This window comes from Rattus norvegicus, chromosome 9 (assembly GCF_021556685.1).
Source record: "Rattus norvegicus strain SHRSP/BbbUtx chromosome 9, alternate assembly SHRSP_T2T, whole genome shotgun sequence".
Classification (NCBI taxonomy): domain Eukaryota; kingdom Metazoa; phylum Chordata; class Mammalia; order Rodentia; family Muridae; genus Rattus; species Rattus norvegicus.
In genome coordinates this window covers 23,527,422-23,551,735 of record NC_141542.1, presented here as the reverse complement: position 1 = coordinate 23,551,735, position 24,314 = coordinate 23,527,422, and the positions used below count along the sequence as shown (strand labels likewise).

General features: G+C 43.2%; 2 protein-coding genes across 3 annotated transcripts in view; both read right to left on the bottom strand.

The window, feature by feature from the left end:
* The window catches only part of LOC148003534 (disks large homolog 5-like), a 446,357-nt gene that overhangs the window by 331,715 nt on the left and 90,328 nt on the right, over positions 1-24,314 (bottom strand). The gene's annotated exons all lie outside the window — the stretch shown is intronic.
* Positions 11,682-24,127, bottom strand: LOC148003538 (uncharacterized). Of its 2 annotated transcripts, XM_087568687.1 has the most exons (5): positions 23,920-24,127; positions 22,926-23,085; positions 21,806-21,937; positions 20,954-21,137; positions 11,682-16,675 (listed from the first exon to the last, which is right to left on the bottom strand). In XM_087568687.1, the coding sequence occupies exons 1-5, from the start codon at positions 24,047-24,049 to the stop codon at positions 16,670-16,672; spliced, it is 612 nt and encodes a 203-aa protein (XP_087424813.1). In that variant the 5' UTR covers positions 24,050-24,127; the 3' UTR covers positions 11,682-16,669. The 2 variants fall into 2 exon arrangements, with proteins under 2 accessions (XP_087424813.1, XP_087424812.1); XM_087568686.1 differs by lacking the exon at positions 11,682-16,675 and having other exon boundaries at positions 20,821-21,137; positions 23,920-24,113.

Here is a 24,314-nt window from a genome sequence, read left to right as displayed (position 1 = left end):
TTTTTCTTTCTTTTTCTTTCCTTTGCCCCCTCCCCCCACTTTTTTCTTTTTGCGTTGATCCAGCATCAAAGCTCTGAATTGTGTGTAGCTTATGGGTGTTGGCTTAATGGGATTTTTTTTTTCTTTTCTTTTTCTTCTGTGGAGGTACTCTGTGTTAAGTTCTTTCTGTTGAATATCCTTTGCTTGCACTGGACTTTTCTTTATGTTGATTTTTTGCTTCATTTTTTTTTCATTTCCCATGCTGTTCAGTTACTGGACGCCAGAAGAACGAAGGTTTGTCTGCTCTTTGCTGCTTGTTTGCTTTCCTTCCCCTGCCCCTCGTGTTTGAACGTGCTTGTCTGTGTCTCCATTTATTCCCTTTTGTTTGCAGAGGCAGTAATCCTGTTTACTAAACCTGTTCACAGCTTTATTTATAAAAAAAAAAAATAAAGTCCTTGTTTGTGTCTGCTTGTAGTAGATGCTATTATTTTCATTTTTAAATGGATATGCATTTATCATGGAAAATAATGGATAAAGAACACCTTAGGAAACAGGGAATACTGAGTCTGGAGTGTTGTAGGCCTAAGAAGGTGTGTTTCATGAAAGTTTCCCTCTAACCCTTTCCCTTCCTAAACTAAGCACCGTAGATGTATAATTCCCTTGTGGTTGACACTAATATACCGTTTCTGTGTGTGTGTGTGTACATTTCTCTTCTCCTAAGACATTCAGAAAGCATCACTGAATTAATTCCCCTCTTCATGTGCTGTCCCATGCTTCTGAAGTCACCGAGGAGGACTTCATGGCTGGCCCCTTGGACCTCATGATTAACATTCTATCGTCATGGTGTGGCGGCGGCAGCTTGATAGCGCTTGGCCTTTTCACTAACTCTTTCTCCCTTCTCCTCCCCACTCCATCTTTCTCACTGTAGCACCTGCAGTTGACCATCCAGGCCCTTCAGGATGAACTGCGGACCCAGAGAGACCTCAACCACCTCCTGCAGCAAGAGAGTGGCAACCGAGGAGCAGAGCATTTCACCATCGAGCTGACGGAGGAGAACTTCCGCAGGCTCCAAGCCGAACACGACAGGCAGGCCAAGGAGCTGTTCCTTCTGCGGAAGACATTGGAAGAAATGGAGCTAAGGATTGAAACACAGAAACAGACTCTCAATGCCCGCGACGAGTCCATTAAAAAGCTCCTGGAGATGCTGCAGAGTAAGGGCTTGCCATCGAAAAGCCTAGAGGACGACAACGAGCGCACACGGCGGATGGCCGAGGCTGAGTCTCAGGTCAGCCACTTGGAAGTGATTTTAGACCAGAAGGAGAAGGAAAACATCCACCTTCAGACGAGACAGGTGCTAGGCCGATGCCTCCGTTACAGCCTTGTGAGACATCCTGAAGCAAAGGACCCAGCTAAGCTGTGCCTGGTCTCTTCCATTGGGAAAATACCTATGAGGTAGTGAACATATGCTTTTCGAGTCGATTAATTTGGGATTAACCTGCCGTGCAGCAGTGTGTGGCTAATACAATGGAGCAGAAGCCAAACCCTTGTTTCTCTTTTCGAACCTCCAAGCCAGTTTACAGAAGAGCAATGTAAACCATGATTTGCATAAAGACTGGCTAGGGTTTGAAACGTTATTCATGTTATTTCAGAATTGTGGTTGCAGAGCATCTCTATGGTTAGCAAAAGCTGCTGCCTCATTTTAAGGCCAAGGTCTGATGTTATATATGTAGCTAGAGTGGGATGCCAGAGAAACCACCAGCCGTAGCATCCCCTGCCCCCATGGGTTCCTGTGGTCAGGGAGGAGCCTCTGTCCTCCCGCTTTAGATTCTGCTTCTAAGTAGCACTTAATAGACGGCGCCTTGCTTTGTCTGTGTGCCCAGTTCCATGTGGAAGAAGAGAAATGCAGTCCGTGCCTTAGTTGATTGGTTCTCACAGAAGAAGCGGAGCGTGGCTAGAGTCTTGATGTCAGTTTGAGAGTTTCAGAAAGTGCAGCCTGCACATGAGCTAGTTTCGGTGGTCATCAGACCAGTCAGTGGACGGCCCCAAGAGAAGGGGCAGATTGTAGAAGATTGTGGTAGTCTGCGAGGCCCTTTGTTAAAGTTTTAGGAATTCGGGGAGGCTGCTGTTGAGCCATTGATAACCTGAAAGTGGTCACGGTTAGAATATTTTTACACGTTAGAAACTGACAAATGCCACTTTTAAGTTACACAAGACTCCGATGCCTCTCTTCCAAGTAGACTCTGTTGCCTCCTCAGTTTTCCTACGTTGATGGAGCAGGCTGATCTGTGAAGAGGTGGGTGTGGAAGTCCGCTGAGCGAACCTCCAGCCAACATATGGTGAGGCCCAGCAGGACTCATTCCACTCCTAAGGCTCACTCCTGAAGTCTGTCTACCTGCACAGTGCTGGGGAACAGGGACAAAGGACAGCGAGAAGCTGGCCAGTATCACACAGGTAGTAAATGGTAGAGTTGCCTTTTGAATCAGGTTGACTTAGTCTTGGCTCTTCAGTCATTTCAGTAAATCCCCTCTTAGGAGCATCTTTGCTACAGTGTTTTTTCTCTGGTTGCACTGGTATTCTCTTTGTTTGGTCTGGTCCTCCAAGTTTGGTACCTCTTGTAATTAATTCTCATACCGCTATCAGGATCATAGCTTCTGGATTTCTTCCGTGAAACGGAGGCTTCCCTTGGCACTGGCGATGATGAGGCTTTTTTGTCCCGGGTTCTCGGCACCAAATGTCCCACGCGCGACTTCTCGCCGGCAAGAAACACGCGGGTACATAGAAATCCTTGCTATGACCAAACTTTATTTTAATCTTATGGAGAAGCCCTGCTGCACTTTTAATAAGGCTGTTTGTTTGTTTGCTTGCTTTTTATTGGAAATACCTACAAAGCTGGTCAGAATTAATATATGCCTTAAATTCCAGCACCCACAAAATATTGTTTTTGCTTTTGTTTTTGTTTTATTTCATTTCATTATTGCTGTAATTGTTGTTAGGATTCTTATTGTTTTCTTTGGTAATTCCCTCTAGCTATTCAATTTGCAAGTAGAATGTAAAGCCATGCTCTGCATGGTCCTCTTATTCATGTTAAGGATTTTATTCTTACCACCAACAGCATAGATGAGCACAATATTTACTTTCAAATCAGGAAAACAGGCAGAAAGAAGAGAGCTGTGTTGTTTGGTCTCAGGTAACCAAACAATGAGGAGTGTAGGATGGCTTCCCAATGTTTTGGATCAGGTAAGCTTCTGTTATTGAGATGAAAGGCCTCTGCTGAAGCCTCCAGTTGAGTAACAGGGAGCCTGAAAAGGCTGAAAGAGTGGTTGTACCTTCAAGGTGAAGGCTGGCCCTTCAGTGCCTCTGCAGCCTGAGGCAGAGTTCTACTAGGAACAGAAGAGCACTTGGCCAGAGATCATAGGGGACAGCATTTTGGTTGAACCGTGAGACCTTAATGAGCAGAGGCCTCCATAGTCCTGATAAAGGGAAGCAGAGCCACATAGATGTGAGGGAACAATGGATCTTTGATCTGCCTGTTCTCTGCTACAATAATCTTTGCTGTATACATAGCATATGTAAATGACAAGGGCATCCTACTTTATCACATCTAGTCTCTCTAGATGTTAAAGCATGTGCAAGTGTAAACAGAGTAGAGTTGGTTCAGCAAAACATTGTGTCCCATTTTGTTAAAGACCTATATTTTATTTCTATTTATATATTTTTTTCTTTTTCTTGACTACTGATACCTAATTACTCTCTCCCACAATCGTTCCCCAATTCTCCTGGCACAGTCTTCTCTGAGTGTGTGAGGGCCAACTGTCTCAGTACCTCCCTCCTTTTACCAAAGCCTTTCCTGGTAGCATTTGTGAGGATACTGGTTTTGAATGCCTTGGACTTGGCTTTCTTCATGCTCCAGTTTGCTGGCTTTTGGAAGTTGGTGAAGAACTGTCTAGGAACTTGGTACTTTATCCAGATGGTACACAAGAGGCAATGGTTTTGTTAATATTCTTGAGAGTATATTTGAATCAAACCTTTCCTACTAATATCCTAACAATGACAAATGTAATGGGGGGCTACACATTTATTCCATTAGTTTTCAGTTCTTCTCACAGCAGCACTGTAGAAGCCCACAAAGCTGGCAAAGTTAAGTGAGGTCAGGCAGGGGTCCTTGTAGAGGGCCGCAATAACATTCGCCACCACTAGATGGCGCTGGCTTCCACTGCGCACCACGTGATAGGCTAGGATAGACTCTGCCATTGCAAGAAGGCGCCAGCCTTCGCCGCACCAGCCGGCCCCCTTTCAGGAAGTTAACTGTGCGCATGTGCAAGAGTGCCTTTGTGCCAGGTCTTTGCGCACTCCGGGGCGTGCCTTATGAGATCATGGGTAACAACCAATCAGGTGTGGGTGCGCCGCACTAGGGTTTTATAAGCGCGCCATGTTGGCGCGGCATGGTTTTTCCTCTTCTAAGATTAATAAAGTGGTCACAGCAAGGATTTCTAAATGTCCGCGTGCTCCTTGCCGGCGAAAAGTCACGCGCGGGACATTTGGTGCCGAGAACCCGGGACACAGAAAGCTACATCATCGCTGGTGCCAAGAGGAAGCCTCCGTTTCACGGAAGAAATCCAGAAACTGTGGAATGCAGGTAAAAAACTCTGAGAGACTATGTTTAGCCTTGATCTGCTCCAGCTCAGTCCCCTGCCAGACGCGGCAGGTGCGGCTATGGTTGCTCTGGCAACCCTCGAGTTGTTTCTATTGACCTTTGAGTTTCTAGCTACCACCAAACGGCGTCAGAGGTCGCGTGGGAACTGCCCAGCTATAACAGCAAAGCGGAGAGTGTTGGGGGAAGGGCGAAGCGACAAAGGGTCAGAAACAGAGGGTAGTGAAAAGTTGCAAGGAGAAAAGGATCCTGATCGATCTCAAGGACCAGGCCCCCCTGCGGTCTTACCACCGCCAGAGGTGAAAGATTGGGGAAAGAACGTCCCGGGTGAGAAGGGAGGAGGTAAAAGGAACACAGTATTTTGGGAGAAAAACTTTGTCTTGGTGCTTATAAAAGGTGTTATTAAGCTCCCGCGCCGGCTCTGGGGACGCCGCGGCATCCGGGCGCTGACGCGACAGCTTTACAGAGTCATACTGATCAGATTTGATAGAGGCAGACCGCCTGAAAATTTATTCAGGAGAATCAAGCAAAAGGACATTTCAGTGCCCGTGCACAGCCTGATAGAGTTAATATAATTGGGTTGTGAGTAAAAATACTCAGGGCTGTGTTTCACTTCCATACCATTGGCGAATGTTGGTTGTGCTGCTCAGATAATATATCTCAGTATCTTACAGGAATTGGGTTTCAACACGTTGGTGAACTAGTCCAGGAATTGAGACAATCCATCGCCCATATCAACTCCACTCGAGTGGATAGTCACCGTGAACACCATCTGGCTTTTTCCCCTCTTTGTCTATTGTTTGTCTCTGGTGCACCAGGATGTCCCCATGTCTGTCAGTGTACGTCTGTGGTTTTTGTTCCTCGTTGTCTAAATGTTTTATGTTTCATGTTCAAAAGAAAAAATGGTAAAAACTTTACCTGCTGGTCGTGCACACCTTGACTTGGTTTTAACTCGTTTCAAAAAGGAACAAATGAATAAAAAACAGTTTCAATCAGGCCTTTAGAGCCCTGCACCTGTAGCTAGGAACATAGGTCAGCTGGAGAAGCTGCCCAGAAGCTAAGCGTCTACATGAGCTGATCTTAAAAGCGCCAACAGCTTCTTCATACAAGAGTTGATAGCTGTTTCTCTTAGAAAAATCCCTGACTTATTACTTGACTCAACAGGTGACAAGGTGCTTCTCTTAAAATCATAGCTAAAAGGGTAAAAATGGTGTTTGGTCTAAATATTAAAGATAGGTGTAGCCACTTCAATTTTGTTTCTCATTGGTTTTAAATGTATAAATATGCTCTACTTGCCTTGGTTATGGACTATTGGCTTTCAAGTTATTGGATATGGTTAAAAAGGTATAATATTGGTAACAGAAAGTTGACATAAAGCTGGTAATCTGGATGGAGTAATTCTAGATAACATGTGACATGAGCCAACCTAGGGAAACAGGTCTAAATTGAGGTAATATTTTTATGGAACTCTTATCCTAAAAACCAGGCTTCTAAAAGAATTTAGGACATTGTCCCTTGAGGTATTGGAGACCGCACCATTGTGCGTCCAAATGTAAGAATTGACAGTCAAACTTTGTAACATAATAGATAGACCTGGGGTGCCTTGGAGACTAGATTGTTTGTTGGAGGTTGAGTTTTGCTTTCCAAAGTTGTGGCTTGCCCTGAAGTTATCCGTATTCTAATGCTAATTTCCACTGCCCAGAGAACAGCTGCCTAGTCCCGTACTCAGAACTCAGGTGACCTCCTGGCTGTGTTCTGGTGTTACAAAGAGAACTTAAAGATTGTGATTTAGGATTGCCAGTGTTACATTGACTAAGTCAAACATATTTTTAATTAAGGAAAAATCATACAGGTAGAGATTGTTACAAGATTTACGAAGGACTGATGAGGTTTTGGAACTTGTGAGAGCATTACAGCCAGTTTACTTACTCCAACTGCCATTTCAGGATAGATTTAGAGGATTGCTAACAGCCTCATGTTAGATAATTTTGTTGCTTCTTCAGTGTAAGAAGTTAGAACTTAAATCTTTCAATGTATATAGAAATTTTTACTACAAACCTTTGCTCTTAAAATGAGCTTTAATATTTGGGGAGTAGCTGTCACACTACTCCAGATAAGAATATTTGAAGCTAATTTTAAGCTTCTAAAGATATGTTAATTGGCTAAGTACCTCACCTTACCAGAGGACTTAGGTCTTTGTTATGCACATTGGAGATAAAGCTTCAGCTGTGTTAGTACAGAGTTGTGGACTAGAGTCATGGAAGTATTTTGAATAGAAACCTGGTAAAACATATCTTATTCCAAACAACAATTAATTGGTTACTACTAAATACTGATATTTGGCCTATTACATATACAACTTTTTCAGGCAAAATTGATAATTTTACTCTTTACATGCTTTTGTACTTCCTGCATATTTGTGCGTACAATCCATAGGAAATGCGCTTAGTGCATTTATAGGTGGTTCATCTAATGAAAAGGCTACATATATGATTAGATCACTTGTTTATTCTCTTGAGTTTCTGCTGCTTCAGCACAGATTATTAAATTACATGCTTTAGCCGCTGTTTTTAAAATGTTAAAAAATCAAGCTTTCAATTCATATACTGATAGCCAATGTGTGGCTTGTGGTTTACAATTGATTTCAATTACTTAATGCTTTACTAGAGACAAGTTTTCTACATGAAATCAGTGAGTGATTTCAGTGTAAATGTCTGACAACTCACTGTCCCTTCAGTGCTCTGGCTCAGACAACTAAACAAAGCCATAGACCCAGCTCTTTAAAAATGGTAATAGAATTGCTAACACACCCTCACGAAAAGAGGAAGACTCCATTTGCTTACTTTCAACTCCCAGCTTCACCCTGCCAGCTCAGGGATTTCTAGTAAGACTGAATCTGGACAATATTTACAAGATTTGACATTTCTAATTAATGCTTATGTTTAGGTAAATAAAGTTTGTGAGGTGCTAGAGAAATGGCTTAGTGGTTAAGAGCACTAAATACTGTTCCTTTATAGGACATTTAAGAACTCAAACTGGATTGCCTGGGCTCTTTAGCAAGGGAGGACAGATACCAGACAGATTATAGTCCTTACATAAGAACAATTAGTAAAAAAATCTCATTCTTTATATATCCAATACAATTATGCTGGAGACAATAATTTGGTATACAGGTCAATTTATAAATACAAGTGCTCAGTGTCCTCAATTTAATCCTCGAGGACTTACCTTAATAAATAATATCTTTACTATATCTTAATAAATAAAAAGGGGGAGTTATCCCTGTATGCTAAATAATGCTCCTTTTATTTCAATTTTAAAATTTTGGATGCCAAAGTTTATGGCACCCTACAACTAGGCATACTTCTGCCTAGGTGAAATAGAGAGATCCACTTATTGACATGTTCCTGTCCAGATATTTTATATGGGGAAGAGGGAATGTTTGTGTTTTTTCTACAGGATGCTACAAGAGTGTGCCAGCTGCCTGAGTGGTTGCTGAGACTTGCTGATCCTGGTTATTCAGCTCTCCTGGTTCGGGTCCCTGGAGTCATTCCTCTGCCCTGAGAGGAAGATAGAAGATTCCCCTTCATCCTTTGTCATCACAGAGATTTTGCCGTTGCTGCAGTCAGTGTTACCGCTGCGTGTGTTCCCGTCCCACTGTGGCCTACGCTCAGACTCTGTACACTGCTGCTTGCTGACTCCAACTGTTACCCCTGTCCCTTCATTTCTCTGGTGACTCTTGCTGCCTTAACTGGTAACTGGTGTTGTCATTTTACAGACTGTAGCTTCACAGAAAGCCACCTGTGTAAAGCTACAGTGACTGGAGAACTCTGTCCTGGAAAAGACCTTGACACTTTCGCTGCTATTGTAGCAGCCTTTACTGCTGCAGACATTGTGTCTGCAGTGTCTGGAGTTATCCTCCCCCAATCTATTGTTAGACAAGTACAGTGGGTGAACTTTCTGGAGTAGTTACTAACAATTGGGAGTTCTAAATTTTATAGGAGTGGCTTGACTACGGCCCTTGGTGGTAACAGCTGAGGAGGACCAAATAAGGTACCCACTACTTATCGGGAGTGGCTCTGTTTGATGCAGCCCTATGCTGTGGATCAGTATTCATACCATGGTTGGTTTGCAAACTCAGATCTCAACAGTAACGTGACAAGGCCGTTATCACTCAAGCACTTGTGGCCATTGTACAAAGGGCCTCACCTGGAATTTGGTTATCTTGTTCAGGATTTACTCTGTATCTGAGTTCCCTGCTCCTGCACCCCATGGATCTGTGGGTCCATTGCACTGGGAGGAGAGGGACTCTCTCTGTATCTGAGTTCTCTGCTCCTGCACCCCATGGATCTGTGGATCCATTGCACTGGGATTGAGAGAGACTCAGTGTTCCTTTGATCAGCCCTTGCACATTGCTGAGGTTTCCTCATTGCATGCGATAGGGTGATCATGACTGCTATAAATTATATAAATTATAAGGGTGAGATGTAGAGGGCTGCAATAACATTCGCCAGCACTAGATGGCGCTGGCTTCCACTGCGCCCCACGTGGTAGGCTAGGATAGACTCTGCCATTGCAAGATGGCGCCAGCCTTCGCCGCACCAGCCGGCCCCCTTTCAGGAAGTTAACTGTGCGCATGTGCAAGAGTGCCTTTGTGCCAGGTCTTTGCCCACTCCGGGGCGTGCCTTATGAGATCATGGGTAACAACCAATCAGGTGTGGGTGTGCCGCACTAGGGTTTTATAAGCGCGCCATGTTGGCGCGGCATGGTTTTTCCTCTTCTAAGATTAATAAAGTGGTCACAGTAAGGATTTCTAAATGTCCGCGTGCTCCTTGCCGGCGAAAAGTCGCGCGCGGGACGGGTCCTAATAGCACAGTCCTACTTTCTTAGAGTAACTCATAGGGACTTACCATATCCATACACCCATAGCTGTATATGCACTGGACCCCAGCGAAGTGCTCAACATTCATTGCATTTGTCACTCAGTTTGCCACAAATGTTAGATATCTGAAAAGTTCACCAAATTTGAAGGTGTGAATAAGTCCCAGTGACTGGAGTAAGCTCAAACAGTCTGTGACAACAAACAACTGCTTGAGCATCCAAGAGACAAGACGCTCACCAGGATCATAGTCTTTTCCCAGTAAGAAAATTTTAATATTAAGGCTTCAGATGAAAAGATAAATTAGGAGTTCTAGGCCAAAAAGTTTTATCCTCTGGCCTCAGGGTTGCTGCCATTCTTTCAGCCCTTCCTGGCCTCTCACAGGATCAGAGTTCTCACCTGGAAGCAGGGATATCTGGAAGGCGCATAATACATATCCACAGACTACTCTTTGGGTACAAACTGACAGGCAACTTCAAGGCTTAAAGTCATTCTCTCTCTCTCTCTCTGTTTCTGTCTCTCTCTCTGTCTCTCTGTCTTTCTCTCTGTCTCTCTCTTTGTCTCTCTCTCTCTCTCTCTCACACACACACACACACACACACATTTTGTGGCTACACACACTTAACATTTTTTTGTGCACTCTGCCTTTTTAATTGCAATTTTCTTTTCTCATACTCCCACGATCATGCACACGTCTGTTCATTACCCTTTCATTCTCACACACACTCTTCATACACACCTCACACATATCTCACACACAACACATGCACTCTCCTGTCACGCACACACACAGTCTTCATACACACCTCACACATATCGCACACACACCACATGCACTCTCCTGTCACGCACACACACAATCTTCATACACACCTCATACATATCTCACACACACCACATGCACTCTCCTGTCAAGCACACACACACTCTTCATACACACCTCACACATATCTCACACACACCACATGCACTCTCCTGTCACGCACACACACAATCTTCATACACACCTCATACATATCTCACACACACCACATGCACTCTCCTGTCACTCACACACACAATCTTCACACACACCTCATACATATCTCACACATACCACATGCACTCTCCTGTCACGCACATACACAGTCTTCATACACACCTCACACATATCTCACACACACCACATGCACTCTCCTGTCACGCACACACACAGTCTTCATACACACCTCACACATATCTCACACACAACACATGCACTCTCCTGTCACGCACACACACAATCTTCATACACACCTCATACATATCTCACACACACCACATGCACTCTCCTGTCACGCACACACACAATCTTCATACACACCTCACACATATCGCACACACACCGCATGCACTCTCCTGTCACGCACACACACAATCTTCATACACACCTCATACATATCTCACGCACACCACATGCACTCTCCTGTCAAGCACACACACACTCTTCATACACACCTCACACATATCTCACACACACCACATGCACTCTCCTGTCACGCACACACACAATCTTCATACACACCTCATACATATCTCACACACACCACATGCACTCTCCTGTCACTCACACACACAATCTTCACACACACCTCATACATATCTCACACATACCACATGCACTCTCCTGTCACGCACATACACAGTCTTCATACACACCTCACACATATCTCACACACACCACATGCACTCTCCTGTCACGCACACACACAGTCTTTACATACACCTCACACATATCTCACACACACCACATGCACTCTCCTGTCACGCACACACACAATCTTCATACACACCTCATACATATCTCACACACACCACATGCACTCTCCTGTCACGCACACACACAATCTTCATACACACCTCACATTCTCTCCTCACTCATTCTCACATGCTCTCCTCATGCTCTCTCCCTGGCTCTCACATTTGTTCTCAGAATCGCTCTCTCATTAGCTCCCTCATTCACTCTTCACATTCTCACTCCACTCACTCTTCACATGCTCTTCTCATGCTCTCTCATTCGCTCTCACATTTGTTCTTACATTTGCTCTGTCATTTACTCTCTCATTCACTCCCGCATGCTCTCTCTCATTTACTCTTCACATGTTCTGTAGCCTTTCTCTTGCCCCAGTCCTTTATTCATGATGCAAAAGCGGGTAGAAAAATGACATTTTTTAATCATTGCCAAATCAGATGCAAAGAATGACTACATCCCATCAAGATCTAAGAATTGCAACTGTTCCCCAAAGTTTCAGGCTTCCCCTATACCAAGGCCTGTGGCCAATATAATAATAATTGTAAACTTATCATTATTTAAACTTTAATTCTTTACTTTTATACTTCAGAGTCCAAAGCTCCGAGGTCAGCTAATTGCATTTTCCTGAGACTCTCTAATGATAAATGACATGGGCAAAACTGCCAGGCAGTGGCCAGAAAGAATCAAGGTAACCCTTAGCACAGTAATTCCACTAGCTTTCTGTTCCTTGCACACAATGACTCTCATAAGAGTTCCAGTAGTTTGACTTAGTTTACTAGTATATAATTTTATATATTCTATATTTCCTTAACTAGTCTGTAATATTATATAAGACTTATTTCCTAACTTCAATAACCTTTTCCTTTCCTAGCACCCGATTGTTGGCTCTAATTCATTTTCTCTTATTTTCTTCAAGCTGTCTTTGCAAGTCAAACCTTAATCTGGAACTTCAATTGTGCAGTTATTACATATTTTTCAAGATGAGAATACACAATATGCACCTGGGCCGCTAGGGATATGATGTGCTGTGCCCCTATGCATCAATTTCCAATTGTCTAAGAATCATAACCTCAAGGAACATCTAGTTTCACAGAATTCACCAGAGCAGAAGTAGAAAGACGTAGGAAAGTCAGACATAATAGAATAATTGTGCACACCAAGGCCACCTGATAGGCAGTCACACACAAATGAAATCTATACAGCCCTTGTCCAGGGATAAGGTTTGGAGAAATGGAAACAACCAGTTTTTAAAAAGAGCTACTGTGGGCTACTGAGATGTCTCCATCCCGGACTGCTGCAGGCAGCCTCTTATTTCAGATGGTGGGTTCATGGAGAGATGTGTCTCCTGCTTCTCAGTGTTCCAAGAAGCCACCCTACTTTACAAGGAGCTGCTGCAGGCTTCTGAGATGTCTCCATCCCGGCCTACTGCCTGCAGTCCCTGTCATTGTATGTTGTCCCCAGCATTAGCCAGAGCAAGCAGATAACAAGAGGAGGTCAAAGGGATACAGATTGGAAAGGAAGATGTCAAAATATCACTATTGCGGACGACAGAAGAGTACACTTGATTCACCCCAAAAGTTACACCAGAGAACTCCAAAGCCTGATAAACAACTTCAGCAAGTGCCTGGGTATAATATTAACTCAAACAAATCAGTAGCCTTCCTCTACACAAAAGATAAAGAAGCTGAGAAAGAAATTAGGGAAATGACACCTTTCATAACAGTCCCAAATAATATAAAAATACCACAGTGTGACTTTTATCAAACAAGTGAAAGATCTGTGTGATAAGAACTTCATGATCTGAAGAAAGAAATTGAAGAAGATCTCAGAAAATGGAAAGATCTTCCATGCTCATGGCTTGTCAGGATGAAGATAGTAAAAATGGCCATTTTACCCAAAGTGACCTACAGATTCAATGCAATGCCTATCAAAATTCCAATCCAATTCTTCATAGGGTTAGACAGAACAATTTGCAAATTCACTTGGAATAACAAAAGAACACAGGATCGCTAAAACTATCCCCAACAATAAAGGACTTCCCTGGGAATCACCATCCCTGAACTCAAGCAGTATTACAGAGCATTGGTGATAAAAACTGTATGGTATTGGTACAGAGACAGGAAGATATACCAGTGGAATACAATTGCAGACACAGAAATGAACCCACACACCTATCTATGATCACTTGATTTTTGACAAAGGAGCCAAAACCATCCAGTGGAAAAAATATACTTTTTCAGCAAATGGTGCCAGTTCCACTGGAGGTCAGCATATGGAAGAGTCCAAATCATCCCCTGCTTATTGCCCTGGACAAAGCTTAAGTCCAGGTGGATCAAGGACCTCTACATCAAACCAGATACACTCAAACGAAGAGAAGCAAAAGTGGGGAAGAATCTTGAACACAAGGACACTGGAAAAAATTTCCTGAACAAAACATGAATGGCTTATGCTCTACGATCAAGAGTAGACAGATGGGACCTCATAAAGGTACAAAGCTTCTGTAAGGCAAAGGACACTGTGGTTAAGACTAAACAGCAACAAACAGATTGGGAAAAGACCTTTACTAATCCTACAACTGATAGAGGGTTATATCCAAAATATACAAAGAACTCATGAAGTTGGACTGTAGGGAGACTAATAACCCTAATAAAAATTGCAGTTCAGAGCTAAACAAAGAATTCACAGCTGAGGAATATGGAGTGGCTGAGATGCACCAAAAGAAATGTTCAACATCGTTAGTTATAAGGGAAATGCAAATCAAAACAACCCTGAGATTCCACCTCACACCAGTCTGAATGCCTAAGATCAAATACTCAGGCAACAGAAGATGCTTGCATGGATATGAGAAAGAGGAACACTCCTCCATTGTTGGTGAGATTGCAGACTGGTACAACCATTCTGGATATCAGTCTGGAGGTTCCTCAGAAAATTAGACATTGCACTAGCTGACGACCCAGCTATACCTCTCTTGCACATATTCCCACAAGATACTCCAACATACAAGAGGGCACATGCTCCACCACGTTCATAGCGGCCATATTTATAATAGTCAGAAAATGAAAAGATCCCAGATGCCCTTCAACAGAGGAATGGAAACAGAAAGTGTGGTACATCTACACAATGGAGTACTACAGCGATATCAAAAACAATGACTTCATGAATTTCATAGGCAAATAGAATGAACTAAAACATATCATCCTGAGTGAGTTAACCCAATCACAGAAACACACACATGGTATGCACTCATTGATAAGTGGATATTAGCCCAAATGCTGGAATTCCCCAAGATTCACAGACCAAATCAAATTCAGGAAGGATGACCAAAATGTAGATGCTTCACTTCTTCCTTTAAAAGAGAAGAAGAATCCCTATTGAAGGGATAGGGAGACAAAGTTTACAACAGAGCCTGGAGGAATGGCCATTCAGAGTCTACCCCACGAGTGACCTATAGACATACAGCCTTCAAACTAGATAAGGTGGATGAAGCTAAGAGGTGCAGGCTGACAGGAACTGGATATAGATGTCTCCTGAGAGGCACAGCCAGAGCATGTCAAATACAGTGGAGAATGCTAGCAGCAAACCATTGAACTGAGAACTGGACCTCAATTGGAGGAATTACAGAAAGATTGGAAGAGCTGAAGGGACTAACAACCCCATAAGAACAACCATGACTGCCAAGCAAAGTTCCCAGAGACTAAACCACTACCCAATCACTATACAGGGACTGTGCCATGGCTCCATCTGCATGTGTATCAGAGGATGGTCTTCTTGGGCACAAATGGAATGAGCAGCCCTGGGTCCTGCCTAGGCTGGGAAAGTGGATGGATGGTGAAGGGAACACCTTTATAGAAGAGGGGGAGGGCGATGGTATTCAGACTTATTTCTGGAAAACAAGGAAGGAATAACATTTGAATTCAAAATGAAAAATATCCAATTAAAATTCAACAACAACAAAATGGTGTTTAGAACTTCAAATAAAAAAAAGCCACAATCAGGAAACAGAATTGTATGCCTCTGGTTTTCTTCAAATATGCTCAGGGCCTGGGTTGGTTCTGGACCCAGGCTGAACCAAGCAGGTTCCTGCCACTGACTGCTCCTATATTCCTGTTTCCAGAGGCATCATGCAGATTAATATTGGGCAAGAGATGTGGGCAAAGTTGGGCAGAAGTGGCTTTCTGTCCTGTGGCATCAGGAGCATCTGCATTCCTGGGTGTTCAGCACTCTCCACCACGGGATTTGGGTGCAGGCTTCCTGATTGCTTTAAACTCCCTTATGCCACGTTTATATGTCCTGGGAGATATTACAGAGAAATTAATGTTTATCCCATTAATTTGTTCAACACTCTCATCCACAGAGTATAATTTAGAGGTAACTATATATTTGACAGTAAGCATACACAGTGGGTAATATATGCAATATGAAGTTGAAATTCACAGAGTTTGGAACACAGTGAACAGTGACTGTATAATTGCCTTTGAATCTCAGTCTGACTGGGAAGTGATTTTGATGCCCAGTCCCCATGAGAATGCAGAGATCCATCCCTCCCTGATAGCTGTGGGACTTCAGATGTTGACACTAGTGATCAATAAAGAAGGTTCTTAAGAGTGAAGAGTTTGAGATTACTCTTTTTTTTCACCAGGATACATCCAATTTACATGATAGTAACCAGATGCAGGTAGTCAATATATACAGTCTATATCCTTATCAAAATAGAAAACCAAATGAACAAAACAACAACACATGAATAACAAAACTTCAAATGAATAGGAGGAAAACCAAATAACCAAAATAATCAAAACTCAGCCACACTTTAAATAGAGGAGCTGCGCTAAGCATTTTTTGCTGCTCCTTCTGCAGAATAGATTTACAGCCTGTGTCTCTCCTTGGAGACACAGTAGACAAGCAGTTACTGGTGGTAATAATCTTTTCAAGAGGAGTGGAAGTAGGTCTGTTTTGTTGGAGTATTAAGGACAAAGCCATCCAATACTGAGTAGAAATGATGTTACAGACTTTATCTCAAAGTCTTTCCAATGTTGTGAACTGATCTCCATGAAACTCTTCTGGATGACCCACCAGGACAAGTACACATTTACACGTGCACAGTCTTTCTGGATGACCAGCACCTCTTGATTGATGTGCATCAGCACTTCTCTGAGTCCCTCCAAAAGTTTACACTTGCTGGAGGGTGGGGAGGTGAAAGTACGGCCTATTCAATCCAAAGAAATAAAACTAAAGGAGGAAAATGCAGTCCACAATTGCTATGGACATTACAGATGAGATGCAATAGTGGTGTATTTGCTGTGCACACTTAGTTCTCCTCCTGTAGCACTTCTCTCCAAGGGAGATCTTGCCCTGGTTTGTGTCTTGTTCGAGTTTCTCCTGGAGAATTTCAGACCTAGCAGAGCAAGGGAATAAAGGTTTAGTGAGTGGTTTTCAATTCAGCTCTCCCTCTGTTTTTTTTTTTTTTTATTAACGAGTATTTCTTATATACATTTCGAGTGTTATTCCCTTTCCCGGTTTCCGGGCAAACATCCCCCTCCCCCATCCCATTCCTTATGGGTGTTCCCCTCCCAACCCTCCCCCCATTGCTGCCCTCCCCCCCACAGTCTAGTTCACTGGGGGTTCAGTCTTTCAACTCTCCCTCTTACATCAGCTCTATTCAGTTGGACAATCCAGCATGACCTGTCAGCTGAGGTCAGTCCCTGCATCCCCAAGTGTCATAGAGTACCTGCTCTTGGATTTGTATCTCAGCTTTTAAAACTGCTAGAATTTGAACTGTGGACTATACACTGTATTGGAATTTAGAGAAAAATGAGCGTATTTTTCCACTGGTCCAGATATATTATGTTGAATAATAACATTGTACCTATGTCTGAATCTGAGTTCAAGAGAGGGATGAGCAACCTAGAATACCATGTGGATGCCTTCTGGAGAAGATGCCTAGAATTGAGGTGAAAGTTCTGATTATGTTTGCAGTGAAGGAACCTGCCTAGGTTCCATTTTAAGCACTGTACCTGCAAATGCACAGAGAAGCCATCTCACATCAAATCCATGGGAATTGCATGGATCCTGTAATCACTGAGAATGTGCTCCATGCAAATCTTCCCAGCGTATACACGGACATTAAAGGTGATTGTGATGTAGAAACACACCAGCACCCCTGTAAGTCTATGGCTAGTGTAAGGCAATTTGTGAGAGGACAGAAGAGAAAATGTCCTCAATTTTTCCAGAGAGATCACAGGAAGAAAGGAGTAGAACATAGCAAGAAATCCAGAGGATCATATATATTGTTTCATGGGCAAAATTCACATGAACTGTACCAGAACTATACTCTGAGTAGCTCTTTAGCTGCCTGAGGCTGAAATCCCTGTAGGTGGTCATTCACCCAAAACGGGTATTTATATAGGGAAGGATATTCAAATGGCTTCTTCCAGCCTGTGTTCCTACCTGAACATTAATGCTTAATGTAAAGACTCCCCAGTATACGCTGGAGGCATAAAAACAAATGTTGAGTGGGATATGTACATAGTGAATAGAGCCTATAGATAGCTCAGTCAGTGATGTGCTGTCCTCTCATTAACCAACATAGACTCAGGGTTCTTTCCCTATTAACAATCTTGCTTTGCAAGTTCCCAGGGCTGTGTAGAGCAGTCTTGTTCCCCAGCAAAGGATCATATGTTGGTGGTGTACTAGACTCTTGTTCTTGTTCACTGTTTCAGACTTTCCCCAAAGTGTGCAGCTTCTTCTAATCTGAGCTGTCTTTACCATAGCCTGAGTGACTTCATGCCCAAAGCTTGAATCATAGGAAATCTCCATAACCAGGATCCAAATCAACAATTTTTCTCCCCGTAATGTGATTGTGCCACAGATATTTTGAGTAAGTACGTAAAAGCTTGCATGGATTTTCTAAGACTGAATCAGAATCTATGCAAGGGCTCCACCCTATGGTACACTTTCACTCCTTGGCTGATGGATGTCTGGATAGATTCTCCTTCAGGGCTACTCTGGGACCACTACAACACTGATGCTCCCTAGTTGCAATGGCAACACCTACTCCTTGTTGTGGAATCACTGGGTTAACTAAACCTGTTCCACTTTCTGAACATGGCTTCTCATAGGGCTACCTGTTCTTACACTCCCAGACCCATCTGAAATTCATCATTTCTCCTAACTCCATTGAGGCTGAAATTAAGGGAGAGAAAATGATGTTGATTGACAGCACTTGCAGAATGCTACACAGATAACATAGGGGAGCGCTTTAGATTATCTGTGCACCTAAAGGGGCTCCTGACACTGCCCTGTTCTTGCACCACAGCATAGCTATGGGGCTTTTGCTGGATGACAATACAACTCCAAGCAACTCAAATTCTCAATGAATAAAATCCAAGCCAAACTCCCAGCGGAAGCTGTAGTGTGCCAAGGTAGCTGGAGAGAAATGGTAGCAGGCCATGTGGAAAGCAACCTTGGAGAAGACACAGTGAGTGACACACCCTTCCAGTGGGCTTTCACCATTCACAAAGAACAGAGAAGCCACATAAACTCATGGATTTTAGAGAGAAGCCCCCCTTACCTCCCTGTACTCCTTTCCTTTGATGTGCTCCAAAGGATTTCAATGCAGACCAGTAGTTTTACCCCTAATCACTTGAAAATCTAACTTTACAGGTGTTTTTGTGTCCTCTTTTTGGGGGGTTGCATTTCTACAGGACTTTATTGTCCTTCTTTTACACCATAACTAAAAGGGACCTGAAAGCTCCAGGCCTGTACCATTTGTTACCACTGTGAAACACGACTCACTTGAACATATTTCCCACTCCTCCCCCAGACTTCACGAGATAATTCTGTTACGGTATTTTTGAAAACAGAATAAATTAATACCTTAAGTGTCCTTTTGCTGTACAGAGCTGGATGGAGATGCCAAATGACTGGGCAGCTGTATTTCATGTTTCATGGATGTAAAGTGAACTCTTAGAGTACTTTTCTCATGAAACTTGGAAATAGAGGGAAACACATTCACTACTGCAAACACAAACACACACAAACACACAGAAATACACAGATACTCACTTGCATGCACAAATGAAAACTTTGATCTTGTGCAGCACATTTCCTGTTGAGTGAGGAATTAGTGGGAGCTATGCTGTGTACAAGTCTCTTAGACTCAAGCAGGCTGTGCTGCCCTGGCCTGTACTCATTTCCACTTCAGGAAACCTTTCTATGCAGATACTTGTTGGTTTTACTAGTAAGTTACATGTTCTGCACAGATAGCCTAAACAATACAACATCAAATTCCCAAGAGAGAGATTCTAGGAAAAGACTCCATCAAGCTCTATGTTGACTCATCATAGGCCCCTCACTAAAACTACCCTGTTTCCTTCATAGAAGACCTTGGAACCATCAGAGAAGACAGGGACTCATGGTCATTTACCAGGAACTTTTCATCACATTAGAGTTGATGTGATGTTAAAACAACCTCAATGTCAGTCAGAAGGAGGCTAAAGAAATAACATACCCTGACTTTTCTGAAATGCAGCACTGTGTACAGTATTGAGAGGGAATCTATCCTTAAAGAATGCCATGCCCATGATATAGTCAGCAAAGCAATGTCAGCAGAGGGATGCACTCTAGGATTCCATGCAAGATCATGGTGAAGCCAATAAGACAATCAAGAATCTTCCCGGGGGATACCTCTGTTCAGGTAAAGTGAAGAAATCTAATCCTTATTTTGAAAATAGTTGAATGGTTTAAGAATGTGTTGAGACAAATAAGAGACAGGGCTCCACCTGGAACTGGACCGGTGATGCAAAGACTGCTGGACAGCACAAAAAAAGGAAGCTTCATGTTTGTTGAGAGACCTAGGCTTAAAGGACGAAGTTGGATAATGACTGGACAAAATTGCTTGTCATTAACTGGCCTCCCCACATGCTTCCTAAGATGCAGATCAGCACAGCAATGCACCTTTCTTGGTGAGAATTGGGGGTATATATGGGTAACTTTGTTCTTGAAGTCTCAAATCTCTCATGCCAACCCTCAGCCTTTGAGAAACCTTTTCCACATCCTTGGTCTTCTATCCAGCTTCAGATTGTAAGGCCCACATATGAACTCTCCAGGAGCACTCAAATAAGACAGGACTGACATGCTGCTCCTCAGGCTCTGTAGTTACCCAAGATCTATGAAACATGAAGACACCATCTTCGTATACAGGGAGAAGAGGGGAGGAAGAACAAAAGCCACCACAAATGACAATGAGAACCGGTTCTTTGCCATTTCCACCAGCCTCTCCTCCTTGAAAACTACTTACTTCCTGAGTCTCACAAGATCCCTGTAACGAAAATGAGCTCCAGGCTTTTGCTTCATCCCTCAAAGCCCTGTTCTAGTCTAAAGAGGGGCTCCCACATAGCACCCTCCACACACATGGCATGTAGTGCTGTGATATGTGATCAACCCATCTCCCTTAATAAACTGCAGATTCTCGAAGAGCAGGAACATTCGCTTTCCAAACATGCAGTTTCCTGAAGAGGGGCTATCTCCACAGAAAGCCTTGTAAACCATCACATGAATGAACACTTGGATGAGACCTAGGTCAGGACATGGATCAGTCAATAGACAGTTACATTGGTTTGTCTATGTTTATGGAAAGACCTGAGGACAACCTGACCTGGAGGCCTAATCCTACCTGCTGTTCCTTTGCACTGGGGACACAGATGTTCATTCCGGCCTCTTCACAGAGCCTCTTTGCCTCCACAGAGGATGCTGGCCGTTCAGTCTGCTCCACCAGCAGTTCTCTCTTCTCATTCAGCAAAATCTGTATATTGTTCTTCAATTGAGTTTGCTCACGCAGAAGCTGGGAGTGCCTGATGCTGAACCACAAACAAAAAATGGTAAATCCCAGCCAGCTTCTATTTGCCTGTCACTCCTGCAAGTCCAATCATCCCTTCAAGGGTCCTCATCCCCAGACATCCCCAGAACAGAGCCACACTATACAAGTTAGCACCAATTAGAGGAGGTCAAATCCAGAACCCACATTCAACATGAATCAAAGTACTTCTGATAATCCTGACACTAAGACGGTTTATATAAATCCAGGAAGAAGAAATGGTCCATATGGGTGCTTATATGTCCATGATATGCTAAAACCATCTTCACGTAGTGGGTAAATCCCCTCTGAGGGGTAATTGAAGTCCCAATAGATATACAATCTTTCCATGTGTTTCTCATGGATCACAGATCTTTAAATCTTCTGTCAGAGTCCTAGAGATTCAGAGTTGATTGATATTCCCATCACGGTACAAAACTTTCTATCTAGAGGATCCTTAATGGGGAAAATAACAATTGGAGGGTCTTCTATACCCTTCACATGTAGGACAACTGAGTCCAAGAGCTACAAACATAAGACCCTTGCCAGGAGGCAGGCTTCTTGTTAAAAGTCAGACACTACAGAACCAGTGCCCTGACTTTGGTTCAATGTCATACAGGACAGGAGCATTCCCTGCCTAGTGCTGGGTTCTCATCTCTGTCAGCGACTCACCGGTAGGAACTGTTCACTTGTATGAGCTCCTTGTACCTCTCCATGGCCTCACTTATTGAACTGGTCATCATTTGCATAGCCATCATTCTCATCTCATGTTCGGATTGAAGTATTGGCAATTCGACATCCAGCCTGTTGTGGGGCATGGCCCAAGAAAAATTAACCATCTGAACTCAGGATTTCAGAATTAAGTGAATTGTAAATTAAAAAAACCCAATAAAAAATTGAAATTTAAGAAATGTGGGGGGAGGGAAGAATGTGGCAAACACAAAGACCAGAGCAAAAACACAACAGTGAGACTCCAACAACAATTCTTTCAAGGAAATATTTCTACGCAAATCAGCAAAGAGTTATTTTGAAATATGGACATTTTCTAAGACTGTGGAGATATGGTTCCCCCAAGACCAACTGTACTGCAGTGGCTTGGGTCTAACAGATAGTTGTGATGATATTTCTTTTGTTTTGAAAACAGGGATTCTCAAACCTTGTTTCCTATTGTTCCATGAATTCCCAGAGGGAATAACTACTTTGACAGGGTAGAGGATTTGTAACCCCTCCTTCCCTCAGGAGGGTCCTATCTACCACCTAAGTAAACAGAAGATGCAAAGTGCTCAGTTGATCAATGTGGGCATCCCCACTATCATGACCTGCAAACTGTCCATCAGACATATCCTAAGATCCCATGAAACTCCCCAGACTCCCTGACCGAGAGCTTAATACCCACAAACACTTTCACATACTTACATACCAATCAATATACAAACACAAGCAGAATCCCTACTACATGCATGGAGGTGCCATAGAATCAGTGTATAATGAAAAAAATTAGAGGAAAAGAGGGATGACGTGCAGGCATTTCATCCCCTCACTTAGAGGCAGCAAGTGTGACCAGGTCCTTCTAGCTGTTGACAGAACCAATGCTAATCCAAGGAGCTCAGGGTCAAGTACAAAAGAGGTTGACCCTAATCACACAGGACCTAGCTTGTCTCACAAGCAAATGCCTTCCAAATCTCCTTAAAATCCAGGATGAGAGGTAAACCTCTCTTGTGCTAAGAGGAAATCTTTGGTTAGCAGAGAGAGAGCACAAGACAGTGAACAGGTTACTGGCCATAATGACTACCTGTGGTCCCAATTATCATAGATATAAAGGTCCAGGATTTGATAAAGTTCATCCCTCTCGAATTGACACTTCTGGATTTCAAATTTGAGTTCCTCCAGTTCCTTTAGACACTCCTCTTGCTTACTGATGACATTTTGGGATGATGCCTTCCTACCAAAACCTGTAGACAGATAAACCCAAGTGAATTTGCATATTTGGTGGCCCATGGGCAGAAAAGATCATTCTGAATCCGAAAAGGAGGTGAGGAAGGGGAAATGGTAGAGCCTGGGTGAATCCCTTAAAGAGCAGAAAAGCTTTCTTAAAGGTGGATTCTTTTTTTTTTTTTTTTTTTTTTTTTTTCGGAGCTGGGGACCGAACCCAGGGCCTTGCGCTTCCTAGGCAAGCGCTCTACCACTGAGCTAAATCCCCAACCCCCTTATAGGTGGATTCTTAAGCTATGTCCCTCTTCCCAACCTCTAATGGCATACACGTGCCACATTCACTATTACAGGACCCCTCACCCTGAATAGTATAACCTGACTGATACATAAACATCTGGGACGTTGTTATCTCATATCAGATGTGTTTCAGTTAATCCTGGAGTTCATACTGCTTAGCACCATCAGGCTCTAATCATGTGTGTTCCACCCAAAGTGTCTGAGAACTCAATTCATTTCTCAGGGTGCATCCTTCCTTGTTCTCACCATCAGAGACTTATGTAACCTACAGTAATCTAGAGGAAGAAATGCTTCAACTCCCAACCATGGATGGTCACATTTTTAATCTCACTGTGCCTCCTCCTGCCATGCATTGACACTCACAATTAAAACGCTTCCAGAAAAGAAACTGAAGGCTTACCACTTTCTGGCTTTCTCTCAAATTAAAGATCAGGAACTCCTGACTCTTGGTTTGCCTTTGAGAAATCCCAAGGCTCCTGCTTGTAAGGCCTAATCTTAGAAGGCACATCTCAAACATACCTCCTTGAGGATGTTCCCCAACTCTGCCCAGGACTCACCAAGCCTTCCCCAGAATGATTTCCTTCCTTCCAAGGAAGATGAGAGGAGGTCATCTTCCTTCAGCCTTGGTGTGGTCTCTCCTTGATCAACACTTTCCTTCTGAAATAGCCTGAGCGGCTGGCGAAACATGCCTGTTTGTGAACCCAAAGGGAACTGAAGGAATATCCCAAAGGCAGTTGGTGTCACCACAACACTGGTGACATCACAGAAGATTCTAGGGATCTCTTAGATACAATAGATTGTCCAGTGAAGGGCTTACTGATGATGCCACTGGGAAATTCTATGACCTACCTGCTAACTAGCTCTCCAAAAATTGATCAATTTCTGTGCGGACCCTTTCCTCCAGTCTCTCATACATCACTGGGAATACCATTTGGCAACCTCTATTGCTAAG